This window comes from Tyto alba, unplaced genomic scaffold, assembly GCF_018691265.1.
Source record: "Tyto alba isolate M040663 unplaced genomic scaffold, T.alba_DEE_v4.0 Super-Scaffold_41, whole genome shotgun sequence".
Taxonomy (NCBI): Eukaryota; Metazoa; Chordata; class Aves; order Strigiformes; family Tytonidae; genus Tyto; species Tyto alba.
In genome coordinates this window covers 19,053,116-19,071,590 of record NW_024881317.1, presented here as the reverse complement: position 1 = coordinate 19,071,590, position 18,475 = coordinate 19,053,116, and the positions used below count along the sequence as shown (strand labels likewise).

The 18,475-nt window shown below is 36.1% G+C and overlaps 1 protein-coding gene across 5 annotated transcripts in view; it reads left to right on the top strand.

Annotated features, from left to right (window-relative positions):
• Positions 1 to 18,475, top strand: part of VPS13C (vacuolar protein sorting 13 homolog C) — a 94,640-nt gene that overhangs the window by 55,848 nt on the left and 20,317 nt on the right. For 4 of the 5 annotated variants that reach the window (XM_032990204.2, XM_042803777.1, XM_032990203.2 and 1 more), the window contains 18 exons: positions 940 to 1,305; positions 2,578 to 2,667; positions 3,106 to 3,261; positions 4,287 to 4,551; positions 5,351 to 5,511; positions 6,016 to 6,137; positions 6,384 to 6,678; positions 8,547 to 8,936; positions 10,003 to 10,107; positions 10,851 to 11,015; positions 11,367 to 11,495; positions 13,061 to 13,194; positions 13,577 to 13,703; positions 15,156 to 15,391; positions 15,710 to 15,860; positions 16,905 to 17,045; positions 18,120 to 18,201; positions 18,315 to 18,384. In XM_032990204.2, the coding sequence (XP_032846095.2) occupies positions 940 to 1,305; positions 2,578 to 2,667; positions 3,106 to 3,261; positions 4,287 to 4,551; positions 5,351 to 5,511; positions 6,016 to 6,137; positions 6,384 to 6,678; positions 8,547 to 8,936; positions 10,003 to 10,107; positions 10,851 to 11,015; positions 11,367 to 11,495; positions 13,061 to 13,194; positions 13,577 to 13,703; positions 15,156 to 15,391; positions 15,710 to 15,860; positions 16,905 to 17,045; positions 18,120 to 18,201; positions 18,315 to 18,384 (3,185 nt within the window). Of the gene's footprint in view, positions 1 to 939; positions 1,306 to 2,577; positions 2,668 to 3,105; positions 3,262 to 4,286; positions 4,552 to 5,350; positions 5,512 to 6,015; positions 6,138 to 6,383; positions 6,679 to 8,546; positions 8,937 to 10,002; positions 10,108 to 10,850; positions 11,016 to 11,366; positions 11,496 to 13,060; positions 13,195 to 13,576; positions 13,704 to 15,155; positions 15,392 to 15,709; positions 15,861 to 16,904; positions 17,046 to 17,697; positions 17,809 to 18,119; positions 18,202 to 18,314; positions 18,385 to 18,475 lie in introns of those variants that run through there. The other variant, XM_032990206.2, reaches the window with a different exon arrangement.

The window sequence follows — 18,475 nt, the reverse complement described above, 5'->3', positions numbered from 1 at the left end:
TGCTATTTAAAATTTTAAATTTTCCCCATTATTTTAATTCCAGAAATAGGCACTTATCCTTTCTATAACTTCTCTGTGTTGGAAAAAAATCATTACATGTTCCTTGTTTAGGCAATCTCTTGGCAAAAAAGGCCTAATTTAAATACTTCAGATACTAGGATTCCTCCTACCAGTTTCTTACAAATCTGTGAAAAAACCTTCTCCTTGCTGCCGCCACCATCATTTTTCTCTTCAGAGAGACTTATAAGCAAGAGCACACACACAAGTGCATGTAAATTTAAGGCTGTTATCATGATTTCCAGAATAATATACAATGTGAAATAGCTTGTTCTTAATAGGTGAATTAATATTTGTGTCTATAGTAAATGTCTTTCTGAGTGCAATTTGCTAATTCTCCTATAAAAAGTTCACAAATTTGCATTTGTGATCTGAAAATATGGTCAGTGGTAAAGTCTTAAACTATAAGCACTAGTACATGGTTCCTAAAGCATAAAGCTTTTGACAGATGTACTATACTGCTAATTGAAATGGTGGTGTACGTAACTGCAAAAATGCTTTTATGAACACCTCAAAGATCTTAAAAGTAATTTCACTTCTTACAGTATAGTAGGGAAAAGGTTGATATTGACTGCTGTTATGGGAGTATCACGTACCAGTAAAAGTGAAATTCCAGTCTGAGAATTTTGTTTTTCAGTCTGTGGGATTGTGAGAGAGGAATTGCGGAATTCTGTAGGAAAGGAAGATAAGAGAAGGTCCATGAATGGATTCTGTTTCTTTCTCTTGGAATTTAAGTTTTATCTTTTAAAAGGTCTTTTAACACTGTGTTCCTGTATGAAGAACCTAAGAGTTACTTGCCATTTCCACTTAACATATGTTTTGTATGTTAATCAGTTTTACAATGTTTTGAGCTATAAAGGATTTTTTTTTTCTTTGTTCAAGATCTCACCAATAATTTTGAATACTGTGATGACCATTGTGGCTGCCATAAAACCCAAAACAGCAGAGGAGGATTCTAGAGGAGCAACTGAAGTTTCTGAGAATTTGTGGAACGTGAAGCCTATAGATCAGTGCAATGCTTGGTTTCTTGGTGTTGATGTAGCGACAGAAGCAACAGAAACTTTTAGGGACCGTGAGCATGTTCTGAAACAAGAGAAATTTGATGTTGTAGTGAAATCTGTTCAGATCACCTTGGAATGTGGTTTGGGACATCGTACTGTCCCTTTATTATTAGTGGAATCTGTGTTTTCAGGTGTCCTTAAAAACTGGTCCTCACTGATGGAGGTCACTGCTGATATGTCACTGGAGGTATGTAGAATCAAATTGTCAGCAATTTAAAACACTTCTGCATGTTTCATAATGCTCAACTAACCTATTAGTATACTTTCTATGTGCTAAATTAATAAAAAATTTAAATTGTAATGCTCTTAGGAATTCTTTAGTACTCAGGCAAGTATGACTAAGCATAATGTGGTTTTTCCAGAAACTTTGAAATCAATAGTAGATTTTAATGGCAATTGCTGCTGTGGAATAATCTAGTCCTTTCTGTTTCTCTGTAATTTTTGCGTACTCAATTTTTGTTGTCAGAACAATGAGCTTGGCTTAGTTCATTTTTTATATTTAGCTCCTATTGTCTGCCTTATTTTGTTTCTCTAGCATTGTGTTTATTGGTAAGATAGAGGTTGCTCTCTTTTCTCAAAATCTTCTCTGTATCTTGGATTGTCATCACGTCATATTTTTTTTGCCAGCTATTGCAACTCTTTTCCCCAAGATGCAGTAAATTCTGAGATGCTATAAGTCTCTTACAGAGGCAGCATGTTAAAATTTCAAACAACCAGGTGTGCAGCTGCTCTGTGCAGTAGGTTAACTACATCTTAGTTATATTTTGTCAGTTCACCAGATGTGCCTCATATTCCATTCTGTACTGGATATACTTGCTTTCATTGCTAGATATGCATTTCATAATAGAGGATGGAAGATACTTGGCTAATCATATGCAACTGGGGGAAGGCACTGTGATTCCAAAAGGCGGGGAAGGATGAGGAAGATAGCTGTAAGGGAGCATCCAGTACTGTTCGGTCCACAACTTCTATTCAGATTTGCAGTAGCTGAAGTGAAATAAAAACTTGCTGTAGGACATGAGTTTGATTAATTGTTCCAGTAGACCAGATTCAGACTAATGTTTTCTCAGAATAATTGTTATTTCATAGTATAATGAAGTACTTGCAGCGCTGAATTTTCTGATCTCAGAGTCATTCTCTCAAACAGTATAGGAGAGGATAGAGACTGCATTATATTAAGTGAAAGTGTTAACAAGATACGGAGTTACCAAGCTGTCTGCTTGCTCTAAAAGCAAGCAAGGTAATCAGTTCTTAAAAAATTATGTCACTTAAAAAAAGGTACGATATATTGCACTTCTGTGTATTAATTTTTCAAGCCATTAAAAGTTAATGCTAGAGCTCCAAAGAGTGAAATGAAGATTGATTGTTTTCTTGTTAATGTTTTCCGTACTAAATGCTATGGGAAGAAACTCAGTCCTTTATTTTGAGATGCCTTATTTAATTTTGATTCTTTCTCTAGATTCATTATTACAATGAAACCTATGCAGTGTGGGAGCCGCTTATTGAACGAATTGAAGGAGGAAAGAAGCAGTGGAGTTTAAAGCTGGAAGTATGTAAACATATTTGAAACCATGTGAAATAGTTGAAATAGCTATTTCTTAGAGGTTTTATGTGATGGAACATTGACCTTTTGAATGCTGTTGCTTTGAGGGTGCTATGCAATTTCACATAAAAAAAAAATTGGTATTCAGACATCTTAATGTTTTTCTAAATAATGTTAATTGCCCAGTGCCTGGGGAAAATATAGAGTTTTCCATATGTATAGCATGTAACCACACATACGGAGAGGAAAGAAAATGACTCACTTGCCTTTAATGGTGGTATAAAATTTCTATGTTTATGCAAGGTGTCAGATTTACAGGGTAAATTGTAAAGGTTTTCCTTTGCTTGACAAATTTGTCAAGTGTAGGTCAAGTTTTTTCCTGTTTTAACATAGGAGCAAAGTAGTCTATGTGTTAATAATTACCTAATGAAATTTTTGTTTTAGATGAAGACTAATCCTGTCCAAGAAAGAAGTTTGATGCCTGGGGATGATTTCATTGTTCTTCCTGAGCCACAAACTGCAGTTAACATCTCTTCGAAGGATACAATGAATATAACAATATCCAAATGTTGTCTTGCTGTTTTCAGTAATTTAGCCAAGGTAGTCCTAGCAGGCAAAAGGTGCCAAATTATGTGGTTCTGTGGGAAGTTCTGATTTCAATTTTTTTTTTTAAGAACTTCATGTGCTGCCAGTCACAAGCCAGTGACTCTTCTGCAGCCCTGACAAAGGTTATCTAGCTGGGCTGAAGAGTTTTACTCTTCAGGGTTAACAGGGTGGTGCTAGCTTTGAAAGAAGCAATTTTTGTGTTAGAAGAATGCTTGTGTGCATATGCAGGACTTAAGGAACAGTCCTACAAGCAGTCTGAATGAAAATAAACCCTTCAGTAAACACGAATATTTCCTACAATCCTTTTTCTGAAATACTAAAAGAGAAAGTTACTTCCCTTCCATCTTCTTGTCCTTAATAGAATACTAAGAGAAGTGTGCATTTTAAGATTGACCTTCCAACTGTAGAAGTAGAATGTGTGTTAAAAATATTTTTTTTCCCTATTTTTCCTGTGATAATAGGCGTGCTTATCAATGTCGTAGGTGCTTTTCCCCCCTTTTTACAGGGGGAAGAAATTTTTATTACTAAATCAAGCTATATTTACAGAATGCAACCTATGCATATTTATTTTTAGATTCTAAATGATCCCTAAGTTAGTACTTGCTTATCCTGTAAATCTATATTGGCAGTCAGTTACCATGGCTTTTGTGTAATCAAACAAATGTTTGTAAGCATAAATTGTGATTGCATTTGAAGTATGTGCATGGTGAATGTGCTTGGGACTTCTGTGTCCCAGATACTATTTTTCTCCTACAACACGACAATTGTAAAAAATTCCTTATGAGCAGCATGAATGCTTATTGTAGCATCAACATTTGCTGCAAATCACAGAATAGTAATGAAATTTTCAGGAGATAACCTTTACTTACCTGAAATATTACTATAAAAAACATAAGTATTGTTACATTTTTTTTTTTTCTTTTTTTCTTTAAAAAGGTAGTTTCTGGCAGCTGACTTCTAAAGCCATATGTTATTGTGGCTATTTATGTATGACATACTATATGTGTTGTTCCTTACAGGCGTTTTCAGAAGGGACTGCATCCACATTTGACTATTCCTTTAAAGAGACAGCACCTTTCATAGTGAAAAATGCCCTAGGTGTTCCTCTCAAAGTGCTTCCTAGCTCCAGTTTTCGGATAGTTGGTTCAGTTGAAAAAGAAAACATGAACGATGTAGAAATTGGTCAGAACATGGAACTAGAATACTCTGCTTTTGAAATGCCTCAACGAGGAAAATTGTCTGCAGTGTACCGACAAGAAAGCTCCATCTTCTCTTTAAATTTAGGTATTATGTTGAGAATGGGAATATGGGGGAGTCAACATGGTTAAATTAAATGTGATAAAAATTCAGGTGAAGTACATTGTGTTGAAACTATTTTTGAATACTGATGGCGATTTAAAAAAAATTCTATTAGCTATTGAACTTCTTTAAAAGATGTAAAATTCCTTCTCTCTAGTGTTTTTGAGGCTGATAAGTACAATGTTTTTTCTCCCCCTTTGGAAGAAATGGAAGACGGTCTAGTGGAGTCATTTGTAGACTGTTTTACAGACCCCTGGGAATTGGGCCTGTGGGTTCCAGCTTCTGTTAAACAGGATCTTCATTTCTCATATCCCTACTACTGTTTGCATTTTTGTAGTTGCCCAGTTACTTAAAAGCAGTTATGATTTTTCTGGGTTTTTTGCTTTGCCAGAAAGTACTTCTAGGAGAATAGGATATGATAGCTACTAATACATAATCTTCTGGTTTTTTTTGCTTTCCATCCCATCCCATATGAAGGTACTTGGCTGTGATACAAAGATCATCTGTGTTGCATTTCATTAACTCACCCAACCAATACCTTTGTTTACTGTTTGGTGTATTTATTGTGCTCTGTATAAATAATAATCTAAATTTTGGTCTTCAGGAGCATTCTGAACTTAATACCTTCCTTCAATGGTGCTCAAATAACATTTCAAGGTGCTTTTGCCAGAGGGTGCTTTGATCCTGTTTTTTGCTGAGTTTAGAGAAGCTGAAGTATTGTTCAAATAGAAAATGGTAATGTGATTTGTTTTGCCTAATTAAGACTTTTATTTTTATGCATTAGAACTTCAAGGATATAAAGAAATGGTAAACATTCCCATAGCCAAACCAGGTCGACGACTGTACAACATAAGAAAGTTTCTTCTTGATCATTCAGACTCAATCATTGTACAGATAGATGCTACAGAAGGAAATAAGGTTATTACTGTACGATCTCCTCTGCAGGTAAAACAAACAACCAAAGAAACAAAAAAACTGAAAGCAGTGCTTTTCTCTGAGTGACTTCCATAATTCATTTTTTTTGAGATCATACTTTTTGAAAAAGTTACTTAAAGGCAAATTAAGAAGTATTTTACTCTATCTTTTACATTAATTTTTATCAGTATTCTGTATGTGTGTGTCTTCCTAATAAATGAAAAATTTGGTTTTTACTTTTAACTTTTGGCTTTCTAATATCCTTAACGTTGAGGTTGAAATATGTACTTTTTTATGTGACAGGACATTTTAAGCATGTTTTTCAATTCATGGAACTTAAAAGTAGCGTAGTTTTCTCATATGCTTGCATATTGTTCTCCTTCAGAATTGTATTTCGTACTAAGATGCACAGAAGTCAGTTTTCCAGAGGAGTTTAAATCTACTAATTTTATTTTTCCTTGTTGCTTTTCATACTTTTTCCTTTAGAAATTTGCACCATAGAAATGTAATGAAAATTATACATTTTGATCCTAGATCAAGAACCATTTCTCAGTCCCATTTATGATCTATAAACTGGCAGTAGACTCAGAGTTGCTGGAGCCAATTGGCATATCCAAGCCAGAAGAGGAATTTCATGTTCCTTTACATTCGTACAGGTACACTTTTTCGGTTCTATAGGCCTACTCTTTTTGAGACTGATGCATAAATACAACATGTGTGTGGAAGCTTAAATTTGCACTTGGAACTCTTCCTGACTGGGCTAAAAAACCCAAACCACTGTCTTGATTATGTAACTACTGCATTGCAAAAGCCCTTTGGGAGGTTGGCAGTTACTTCAAAATGAGCGAAGTTAGCTGTCAGTGCAGAGCTATTGTGTACCATTACCTGTCATCTTCCCATAGGTGTCATCTGTATGTTCGACCAACAGGAATGTTGGAGGGTCAGTTTAAAGAGTCCACGACTTACATTGCCTGGAGGGAAGAGCTACATAGGAGCAATGAAGTAAAGTGCTTGTTACAGTGCCCAGCCACCGAGACAAATTTCTTGCCTCTAATAATAAGCTCAACAGCTGTACCTGATGAACTAAATTTTATTTCAACTTACGGAGAGGAGTGGGATCCTGCCTACATCATCCACCTTTACCCAACCCTGACTGTGAGGAATCTTTTACCATACTCCTTGAGATATTTACTTGAGGTAAATAATTTTATGGTTTTATTTGTAAATCCTTTATTTTAAATAAGACTTTATTAACTTAGAAGTGGAGGTGAATGTTGTGTGGAAGATACTGAATGTTGTTTTTTGTATTTTCTATTGTAAATGAGTCAGTTGATGGACAGATTCTGGGAGTTTGGGGATTATATTTTTTTCATTTGGGTGTACATGGCAAGTTCCTCCTTAAATATGAATCCTGTACTGGATTGGTTTTTCTGTTTTACATTCTTCTAAGATCCTGTTCGTGTTTTGAAAGATACCTCTTGTTTCACAATGAGACGCATAAGAAAAAACATCTGAAATTTCTGGAGCTTTTCTATGTAGAAAACACAATTTCTCATGATTCTGACCCTGATTCTTTACTGAGGACTATTGTGAGGACTCCCTTGCACAAATTGGAAGATTTCTTTGCAGGATGCTACCCAGACTTTTTTTCACTTCTTTCAGTATTTTCAGTATCTAGTCTTTCTTTGTGAAAGCTGAGTGATTTTAGTAAGTAGAAAAGGTGTGAGGGTTTAGAACTAATATCCTAGGCTTTTTTCTTTTGTTCTAATTGTACAGCTGGCTGTGGCATTCATTTAGATCTTTATTTCACTGCTGTCCAACATCCTAATGGCACTGTTTCCAGTTTTTCTTACCTTCACTGTACTTCAGTACACAGATTCACAGAATGTAGAACAGTGTGCCATGCTTTGCTTGAGGAGCTAGAAACTAGTAATTCTGTCCTGGTTCGGGCTGGACTAGAGTTCCTGTTCGTTTTAGTAGCTGGAGGAGTGCTGCAGCACCCTGAGACCCCAGGGGCTCCCCAGGTCCCAGTGCCCTCACCTGTGTGCGGGGGCGGGGGGAGCACAGCTGGAGGGCTGGGCCGGGATTGGCTGATATTCCATGTCATGTGACATTGTGCTCACCATATGAAGGCAGGAGAGGGCTGGGAGAGGCGGCTACTTCTGGGAGTGTGGCTGTGGTGGTTTTGTGTTTGGGATTGCTGTCTGGGAGCAGGCGGTTGGCGAGCAGCTGTATTGTACATCACCTACTGATATTGCTGTCAGTGTATTATTCTGTTACTATTATTAAACTGTTTTTATCTCAACCCGTGAGTCTCCCTTTGCCCCTCCGATTCCCTCCCCATTCCCAAGTGGGGGGAGGGTGGGTGAGCGGCTGTGTGGCGTTTAGCTGCTGAGTAGGCTCAAACCACAACCAATTCAAATCTATTTCTGAAGTCACTGTATTTATAGATGGGTATGTGCTTACTGTCTTCACATCCCTTCACTAGTCAGGCCTGGCAACTGTTCAATACAGTAAAATATACTGTTTTTCAGCAAAAATTAGGAAAGCTGTTATTGTGGGATGCTACTGCCTGAGGAAGGCTGGGCTACCAAACAGTATGGCGCAGCTCCTGGCTTTCTGCCTTGGGTGTTCTTGAAGGTGAATAGTTCTATCTGTACATCTGCAGCACAGTTCAATTCATTGTTGCACCCACTGTTGTAACTATATGAATAAGAACTCATTGCCAAAATCCTTTGGGAATCATGGAGGCCAGAGGGAGGGAACAGAGACAGGGGATGATACATTGGAACTAGTTTACTTTCCTGAAATACAGAATTAAGCAGTCTTTACTGTCCTGCAAGAAAAGTGCAATTGATTTCAAATTATTCATAGCATCAGGCTTAAATGAAAGTGATTACAGATTAGGACACGTGGTGCTGAGATACCTGAAAGGAATATTAACTCTATTTCAGCCCAAACCAAGACACAAGTGCATCCTGCAAGAGAAGAATAAAATGCTGTTTTTTGAATACTTAAATTTTATATATTAAAATCTTAATTTGCCCCTTTTGATTTTGCTACAGGGAACAGCAGAAGCACGTGAATTGATAGAAGGGAGTGCTGCAGATGTTTTTCATTCAAGAATCAATGGAGAAATAATGGAGCTTGTGTTGATAAAATATCAAGGCAAAGATTGGAATGGGCATCTTAGAATTTGTGATGGGATGCCTGAATTTTTTTCTGTGTGTTTCACATCCCATTCTGCGACAGTGATGACAGTGGATATTTACATACATACTAGGCGGATTGGAAGTCGTATGATCTTGTCTGTGTTCAGTCCTTATTGGATAATCAACAAGACCTCTCGTGTTCTCCAGTATCGAGCTGAAGACACTCATGTGAAGCATCCAGCAGACTACAGAGATATTGTTTTGTTCTCCTTTAAAAAGAAAAATATTTTTAGTAAAAATAAGGTATGCCTACTTTAGATGGTAGTTGTGGTGGTGATGTTTTAAAATCCTGCTCTTAGCGGGGAAAAAACATATGCACACGTATTTTGTCTAAGCGATTTTTTTTGGCAGTATTTAACTCTCTGGACTTTCATTTGGCTGCTGCTTTTTGCTTGTTAATTATACTTTTTGGACTAAGTAGAAAGGAAGGAAGGTAGACAAAAAGTCTATTGCAAGTTTTTTCCAGGTCTTGCACTGCATCCCACTGGCTAACTTTTACCCTGGCCAGAAGCTGGCTGATGGTATAGGGTAGTTAGATGCTGAAAACTCAGTGGGTACCCTACCAGAAAATGTTTTCTTGGGGAGAGGAATTTTAGTATAGATGCGTATATCAAGAGTATGGACTTCTTTTACAGTCAAAAGAAAGGCTGCTCTGAGGCTTCCTGTAGAGGCATTTTCCACTGAATAAGTAAAACACAATGGCTTGTGTTTTACTCAGTGAGGTATTTTGATATTTAAAATGCACCATATAAATATCCTGTCCTGTGTTAAGCATACTACTTTTGTTCTGATTTTTTGGTTGTGATATTTGTGTGATCAAATCAGGACTACTGTAGTAGAGGATTTATTTTTTTTTTAATGCAATGGCCCTTCTTTCCCTTTAAATATCTCTTTTTCACCCAACAATAGTTGAGGAAATGACTGAAGAAACAGTTTTGACAAGGTGTTCTTTTGATTATTTCCTCCACCCTCTTCAAGTTTGTGAAACACCACAGAATTGTAGTTGGGTTTTTTTTTTCCCCTTATCTGTATGTATGCTGTCATGACCATTAGAGTCAATGAGGACTCTTCTATTTTGCTACCTTTTACTGTAACATCTTTCCCAGAACTCATGCACAGACTAATAAGTCAGAGTATGTATAGTGATCTACATGCTTAAGCTTATCTTAGTTTATAGAAGGTTTTAAAAGCACTTAAGTATCATCTTTATATTGCTACATGTGATATAATTGCACTCCATAATGCATGAACTATAAAATGAAAATTAATTTATTGAAGTACTTTCTATGTTGTTCTTTTTTGTATGTAGATCCAGTTATGTATTTCAACTAGCACTTGGTCCAGTAGCTTTTCCCTTGATACTGTAGGAAGCTATGGATGTGTCAAGTGTTCATCTAATAACATGGACTACCTGGTAAGATAGGTTTCTGTGTTTTGTGAAGCTCTCTGGGAGTTCTTTTGGCTTAACTTCTTTTTTTTCTGTAAGGCCTTTGTTTCACTACTTACATTGCTTTTAAATCATGGAAATATTTAACATCTAGGGTAATAATTTTTATGTCATAGCTATTCAGGTCTGTACCTGGTGACAAGTAGTTTCACCAACAGAAGTTTTGGTGTAATTCATAAACACATGGTTTATATAACAAATGTGTAATACTGGGCTGTTCAGAAATATGATGGTGAGCTTGCATAGTGGAGATGAGTTTACATGCAAAATTCGTAATTGTTTGCAAATATTTAGATAATTGTCTTGTCTAAGACTACATTTCCACAACTAAGAATAAAGAATATACTTTATAATAATATGCAGATATGTGGGGAGATGTGTTTCCATATACTTTTTAACTGTTCTCTGGTGATGCAATCATTTTGGGATGTCCTTGTTTTGTTGCAGAGGGATTCTTGTTGGATTTTCCCCACAAATACTACAGCTACAAAATGCTACAGCTGAAACTGTCTTTTTACCATTGTAATAATTGTTGCATAGTTCACTGATTTTACTACATGCTGTCTGGTTCTTTTATTACAGGTGCTCAGAACAGGAGTGTTGTGTGCAAGCCTTTGTAATTACAGTTATATTGGCTTTTGTTTTTTTTTCCATCCTGACTTTTCTCTTGAGTTTGTTGATTGTTTGCTCAAATTGTCCTTGTTCAACAGGTTGGAGTTAGCATCAAAATGAGCAGTTTTAACCTTACCAGGATTGTTACCTTCACTCCATTCTACACAATAGCAAACAAATCTTCTCTGGAACTAGAAGTTGGAGAAATTGGTCTTAATGGCTCTTTTCCAACTAATAAATGGAATTATATCTCATCTTCAGAGGTAATGTTTATGTTTTTTTCCTTTGGATGTTATTATAAACAAACAGGTCTCTATCTGTCACTTAAGGAAAAAGCAGTTCTCTTTCAGAAGCTCTGTCACTTCTGATGGCATGATGTGGATACTTGACATGTCAGGGCAACTTGAACAGCACAGGTTGCATATGTTGGTAAATTAATCAGTTCGTTCAGTTTTGATAATTTAGTAAATGTGGAGGAGATGTTCATCAGCAGATACTGGGGTAAGAACTAAGGCATTTGAAACAGTGTCAGTCACACAAGGCTCTTTTACTGCTCTCTTACTATAATGAGCATACAGGAACTGTTGATGGCATGCATGTTTCTTCTTTTACAGTGTCTTCCATTTTGGCCTGAAAACTCATCTGGTGAACTTTGTGTAAGAGTAGTTGGATATGAAAGCTCATCCAAACCTTTCCTGTTTAAAGACCAGGATAATGGTACTCTGCTGAGGCTGGAAGAATTGGTGAGTCTGATTTCATGTGGTCTGTTCTTAATACTCCATTTTAACCTTATGGTATTGAACTTAGGAAAGCCTGACTCCCCAGGATCATTGATACTGAAACCTTGTGCTTTAAGGTGTTGGTGCATGGCACTTCAGTTCTGTTGCATAAAAAAATACATGAATCAAGTTTGCAATGTTGTTGATGTTTTCATAGGTGTGTGAAGTGGTCAAGTTGATTTAGATTTGACAAGCTGAGAGGAAGCTGAACAGCTTTATTGCTATTAAAGTAAAAGTGGTATACTACACCTCTAACATCTGTTCTTTTGCAGAGGGTATTTCACAGGTGCCTTCAGTTTGTTTAAATAGTTATCCTAAAACTGAATGTGTTTTTTGTTCTTGATAAGCTAATACATGTTGGAGACATGCAGTTCATGGCTAAAATAATTTATGATTCAATTAGTCAAATCTTAATTATTTCAGAACTTACCCTAGCCTTGCATTAGGGAATGTGTTTATAAAGGTAGCTTGTTCAGACAAGTCTTTGGAGATAGTGCTTATAATTAGCAGAAATAAAAGTGACTGTGAGGATAATCTAGCTGTCCAAGTTTGCTGAGGCAGTTTGCAAAAATGTTTTTGTAACAATATATCATCAATGATCTGGTTTTCTGTTGATGTACTTAATTAGAATGGTGGGGGTGTTTTTCCTCAGTGTTCTAAGATAGTAGATGGCTCAGCTTTGCAATAGAATCCTTTCTAGTCCCCTATGTAGTGAGGTTTTACTACTGCTGTGTGAAGTCCTAAACATAGTTTCTCGCATCCCTCTGTGAGCTGGAGAATCTAAGATCATCTTTTTCAAAGGTAGATACGTCCCCTCCCACCTCTCCTCCAGACCTTAGAGCACAGCAGAAATGTCAGTGTATCTTGCTAGACAAGCAATCAAGGAAGCTATCTGAAGAGACCGTCCAAAAGGGGAAGGATGTGGTACATCCTTTGTATAAGCAAATGAGAGCAATTGTGCTGTACCTATCTCAGAAATATCTTGTAAATATATTGGAAGAAAGCAGGACCTTGAAGGCCATTAGAAGAAAGACTTACGATGATTCGTATAGAGGTTTAATCAACAGAACTTCCCTGCTCAGTGATCAGTTTGTTAATACAGTTGCTATATTTGTCATACCTTTAAAAACTTTAGTACATTTGTCTAGAGTAGCCTTTCAGATTTTTAAGGAGTATGCAGGAAATTGCAGTTTTTAAATATAACTTTGTTTTGTAACAAAGTGAAGGGAATGCTCGCCTATACTTTTTACAGAACTTAGCCAAATAAAATTGTTATTAAAAATGTTATAATTTGAATATGATTTTTCAATTAACTTAAATCAACAAATAGTCTGTGGATGCTACTGGTGTCTGTTTTAAGCCAGTGACCAATGTGTTTGATCTTACCGTTACTAGATAATGTAGAGCACATTTCCCTTTTTCAGTTGTAAGAGGCCAGTGAAAGACTTGATCTAAAAATAACAATTTAGTCTGTTCTAACCTGAATTTATGCATAGAACAAGTATCGAACTTTCTGTCTTTTTTTCCAGAATGGGGGCTTACTGGTAGATGTGAATGTTTCTGAGCATTCTACTCTCATAAGCTTCTCTGATTACCATGAGGGAGCTGCTCCAGCTCTTATTGTTAACCATACTTCATGGGACTCCCTCAGATATAAACAGAGGTATGTGAAAGAAACAATTCACCATTGCCTGTTTAACCAGGGGAAATCCTTTGTGAAGAAAATAGTTTTCTTGATGGTACCTTGAAAAATAGGAACCCCCCCTTTTCTTTATCATATTATTTTAATGAAGTATTTTGTCTACTTCTAAACAGTCTTCATAGTTTGAGAAAGTGGAGAGAATAAAGTGGGAGTACAGATCTCAGTTCACACTGAGCCTAGCTACAGGTGGACTTGTTTGGAGCGGATAGCGGAAGCCTGTCATGCCTCACTCCGGGAGGCTAGAGGGGTGGAGAACATAGCACTGCGATCTGCTTGCACCGCTTCGGTCAGTGGTCTTAACCAGTGAATGCTATCATTTTACTCCTTGTCTTTTAACCTGCAGTGGATTACAAGAGGAAATGGAACTGAAACCAAAGCAAGTATGCCTGTTTGCATGGACAGATCCAACTAAAACAAGAAAATTGGCTTGGGGCTACTCCCAAAATTTTGGTGAACATGACCTACTTAAGGTAAATTTCAGAAGGGGAGAAGTAAATCCTGAACCAATGTAGGACTACAACAAGATTGAAATAATCTAGGAGGAAGATTCTTAAGTAATTTTGCATCTGTCCTGTTCTGTAAGAGACTTTCAAGCCTACTCTCAAGTAGAAAGATTTTAGATGTTTCGATTAATATAATTGGAGGATTGGACACTAACTCCAACCTGAATTTTCTCTATGGTTTTCTTGGATATGAAAGAAGAAGGATCAAGTGTATGAGCTGTGGGCGTATCTAAATAGTACAGAGGATGAATAATTAACCAGTTTTCTAACAGTGCTGCATTCGGCTTAAGTATCTCCCTAAAGATGGACTGTTGTGACTCACCTCCTATGGGAAATACTTGCATGGAGCAGAAAATTCTGAGTTGCTTACAAAGAGCTATTTTGGTGTTTGTAATTCATGCAATATTAAAATAGGAAAATGTGTGAAGTAGGAGTAAAGTAACAATGGTCAAGATGGAAAATGAGTGGGGGAAAGGGAGAAACTAGAACTAGAAGCAGAGGTAAGTCTAGGATAAGACTGGGCAAGTATTTTTGTTTAAGAATGAGGAAGCAGGTATTGATGGAAGAAGATTTTTTTTTTTTTTTCTCACCTAACTGGAATGTAGGCTAAATAAAGCCTTATGTGTCTGTCTCTAAATAGCAGCCCTCTCGCACCTTTTACTAAACTGAATTCTTCAGAGGTGGCTTTTTTTTCTGTTGGCTAGGCACAGAGTTAAGATAAGAAAACTGAAAGTGTTTGTAGCTAAAAGTATGGACAGGAAAGCAAATTTGTGTTTGAGTTATACTGGGAATGGATTTAGCTTCTCATAGCTGAACTCTGACAGTTAACCAATTAGTGTGCTTTACTGTCTAAGCACTTTCTTCAATCAAATTTTTTGTATTTGAAAATGTTTTATTTTGAAACTGATTTCCTCAGTATATAATTATTGTTACATTCATGATTATTTTGGGATTTTGATAGAAGGTCTTTATCTCAGGTTTGCCTCACATTAACAAATAAGGAATATCTACATTTGAAGAGCAGAAATCTTAATCATGGTCTGGTTTTACTGTTTCATGGTATATGATTTAATGCCTTCTTCCCCCATCACCTACAATTTTAAGTCTTTTCTTTTGCTGTGAAGGCCTTTGTTTCCTAAAAATTTCCAATGTTATTCTCATCCACAAATATTGATGGAATGCCAATTTTTGAAAAGGGAAACAAAAAACAAAAACAACCCCCAACTTCTTTACAGTATTGGGATACAAGATGCTACTGAGTCAGTATGATGCAGTAAACTGTGCAAAGAAGAAAAATACTGGCTTCTGGTTTGTATGTGTGCTAGTAAACTTGTTTGCTTATAAGCATATAGCACCATCATGGATTTATTCCTGTAATATAGTTATTATATATATATATTTTTTTTTCCCCCAATACAGGATGAATGTGGACAATTCCCATACAATGCAAATACTCAGATACACTGGGTATCTTTCCTGGATGGACGCCAACGGGTGCTACTGTTCACAGATGATGTTGCATTAGTTTCTAAGGCACGACAAGCAGAAGAGCTGGAGCAACCTGATCAAGAAATAAACTTGTCAATCCATAGTCTTGGACTTTCTCTTGTTAACAATGAAAATAAAAAGGAAATCTCTTACATAGGAATTACTAGGTACTGCACATGGAAGGCTAAATATTCATTTGAATAATAAAAATTTGATAGCATAATTTTAGCAATACAGCTGAGTTTCATCTTTCAAATGAAATTAATATAAGTGAAACCTTTTTAAGTAAATTGAAGTTCTGCCTTTATTACTATTGTGCACTTTAAATAAATAGGTTTTAACTGCCTCTTTTCTTAGCTTCTATTTAAAAAAATAATTAAATAATAGTTTTTTGGAGCTGAAAAAATAGGATAATATCTTTTTACATGCATAAAAAAGGTTTAAGTACCTTAGGTAAACTGTTAACCTTGTTATTTGTCTTGCAGTTCTGGTGTTGTTTGGGAACTGAAACGGAGGCAAAAGTGGAAACCATTTAATCAAAAGCAAATAAACCTGTTGGAACAAGCCTACCAAAAGTATCTTTGTAAGAGTGCTTTCCAAGCTCCAGGCTGGCATAAACTAGACAGCAATACTGAGGTATGTTTTGAAGTTTCAGTGTTTGAGTGATTGCAGAACATGTGTAACAGTTAGAACAAGCTCCTATTTTGCTAGGCAAGGACAGATGCTATGTTAAGAGAAACACAAACAAAAAGCAAGCTGCTTTTTGGAATAGTTTCACAATTTATACAATAAAATACTTTTGTATTGAGGGAATACTGAGGCAGTATTGAGGTATTTTCCAGATTTGTATTATGAAGTAAGAATCTCAAAGAATTTTGCTTTTGTGTGGTAGAAAAGACTGATTGGTATCTATATGTTAGTTATGAACCTATATTCTCATTGATGTAACTTAAGTTCTTTTCAGAAATCTTGGTTTTAGCTTCTTAGGAAGCTGCAGTTCCTATGACTTGATATGATAAAGGAGCCTATAACATTCAAAGACTCTTAAAATTAATTCACTTACTGAGCTTTTTCAGACATGAATTGTATATACCTGTATTTGACACATAAATTTAATGTGTTGAAATGGCTATGTAAAATATAGGCCATTTATAGTATCATCATCAGGCTCATTTTCTAGATCATCCTTTCCTTTGAAAAACATATACCTTCATCTGTAAGAATACTTAGGTCTCATACATTGCAGTACTGCATTTAAAGTAGATGGTATCAAAAACTTGGATCTGTAAGTTGTTACATTTGACTCTCATAAAAATTTCCTTTTACTTCTCATAACTTAGATGTTTCAGGATCAGTGTAAACGCATCAGCTGGGAAAGTAGCTGCATGTAAATATCGAATTATGTCAATGTAATGTATAACTTGTGAAGAAATAGTTTATAAGATATCACAGAGGTTCCTGCTTAGGACAACTAAAGCTGCAATGTCATGTGTTTATCAGACTAAAGTGTGGTTTTCATTACTTTCCATGCAGATAATTGTCTTGAGTAGTTCAGTAGCCATGTGATCATGAAATAAGGAAAAATGCTGATTTTATTTGGCAGTCTGTTTACTTGTAACATAGCATTTCATTATATCTCTGATTAAACCATTTGTTAGCTCTGCTTTTTTATATTTCCAGGTGAATTTTACTAAGGTTCCAATGGAAATGCGTCTCCCAGTCAGATGCAGCATCCGACGCAACTTCCTGTCAGGAATTCAGGTTGAATTCAAACAGTCACCTCACCAAAGAAGCTTACGTGCTCAATTGTATTGGCTGCAGGTACCCCTTTTCATCATGTTCTATAGACTAAGCAGACACTTTAAGGCTTCTATTTTATTCATTTATATGAAGAAATATCTGCACATCTTACATATGCAGTGCTCTGCTCGCTATGTCAGAGTAGCAGAAGTACTATGAATGCTCCATTGATGGAAGTGTACTGCCAAACTGCTATCCCAGGATTTTGCAAGTAGTATGGAAAAAAAGTCCATAAAACTGGGGGTTAGTGTAAAGCAGGGGTGTTACAATGGAAAGTTTATTTCTAAAGATAAGTGTTTTTGTGTTTTAAAACAAACAAAAGCCTCAACTTTTTTCAAAATTTGTTTACCCTAGTCTGTATATGGTCATTTAACATACTGTTCTAGAGAGTGTATCTAGAGATTCAGAGATCTTCAGTACAAAAACTACCTGTCTAATGGCAAGTAGATAATAGACATTTAAAAACTCAATAGTAGTATGTGGTAATATATCTGCATGTAAGCTTAACAGTGAATTAGTGTGCAACACTTGCACCTGATTAGCATACTCTGTTGCTAAATTAACCAGTAGAGTGCTTGAGGAGGTACTAGTGAGAAGTTTAGTGCTAGAGGAAAATAACGGTGAGAAATCATCATCATTGTTGTCATCTTCATCTCCATTTGCTGCACTTCAGAATCCCACAGAGGAGGGCACTCACTGAGGACCTTGATGCTTTTCCTGACTACCTGGTGGGGAATAGTTTCCTCTTTCCTTTTATCTTCCACATTTTCTGTTTATTTTTGTGCAAAGGTAGTTTTCACTATTACAGTCAATGTATGCCATCAGCTGCAGACCCTCTAAATGAATCTTTGTGAGTGTGAACCTGTGTAAGCATCCCTTGTGCAAAGCTTCCAACCCCCTGAGCTTTTCTAACTAAATAGATAACATTCCAAAATAGTATCAGAGTAATCCTCTTCCTCTTTTCTCCTTCCCTCAAAATAAGAATGATGTTCTTCAACACATCTGTAAACAAGTTTCCCAAACCTTCTGAAATGGAAATGGTCTTTGATTATCATGTCATTAAAATACTTAAATAATTACACATTAATTTTTTAGGTTGATAATCAATTACCGGGATCGATGTTTCCGGTTGTATTTCACCCTGTAGCCCCACCCAAGTCGATTGCTTTGGATTCAGGTAAGAGAAGGCCTTTACTAATATCAGATTTATTCAGTCTTGAGAGTAGTAACTTGGCAATTTACTTTTTACATATACTTAGGTGTTTGTTTTGTTTTTTTTTTTTAATTTAGAACCAAAACCCTTTGTTGACATCAGCGTCATCACTAGATTCAATGACTACAGCAAAGTACTGCAATTCAAGTGAGTTTAACACTGTGCTATAATACAATTTTAAAGATTTAATGCATTTTAGAAGTGAACCTTGTTTTAAGGTTCATGGTCTCCTATCCAA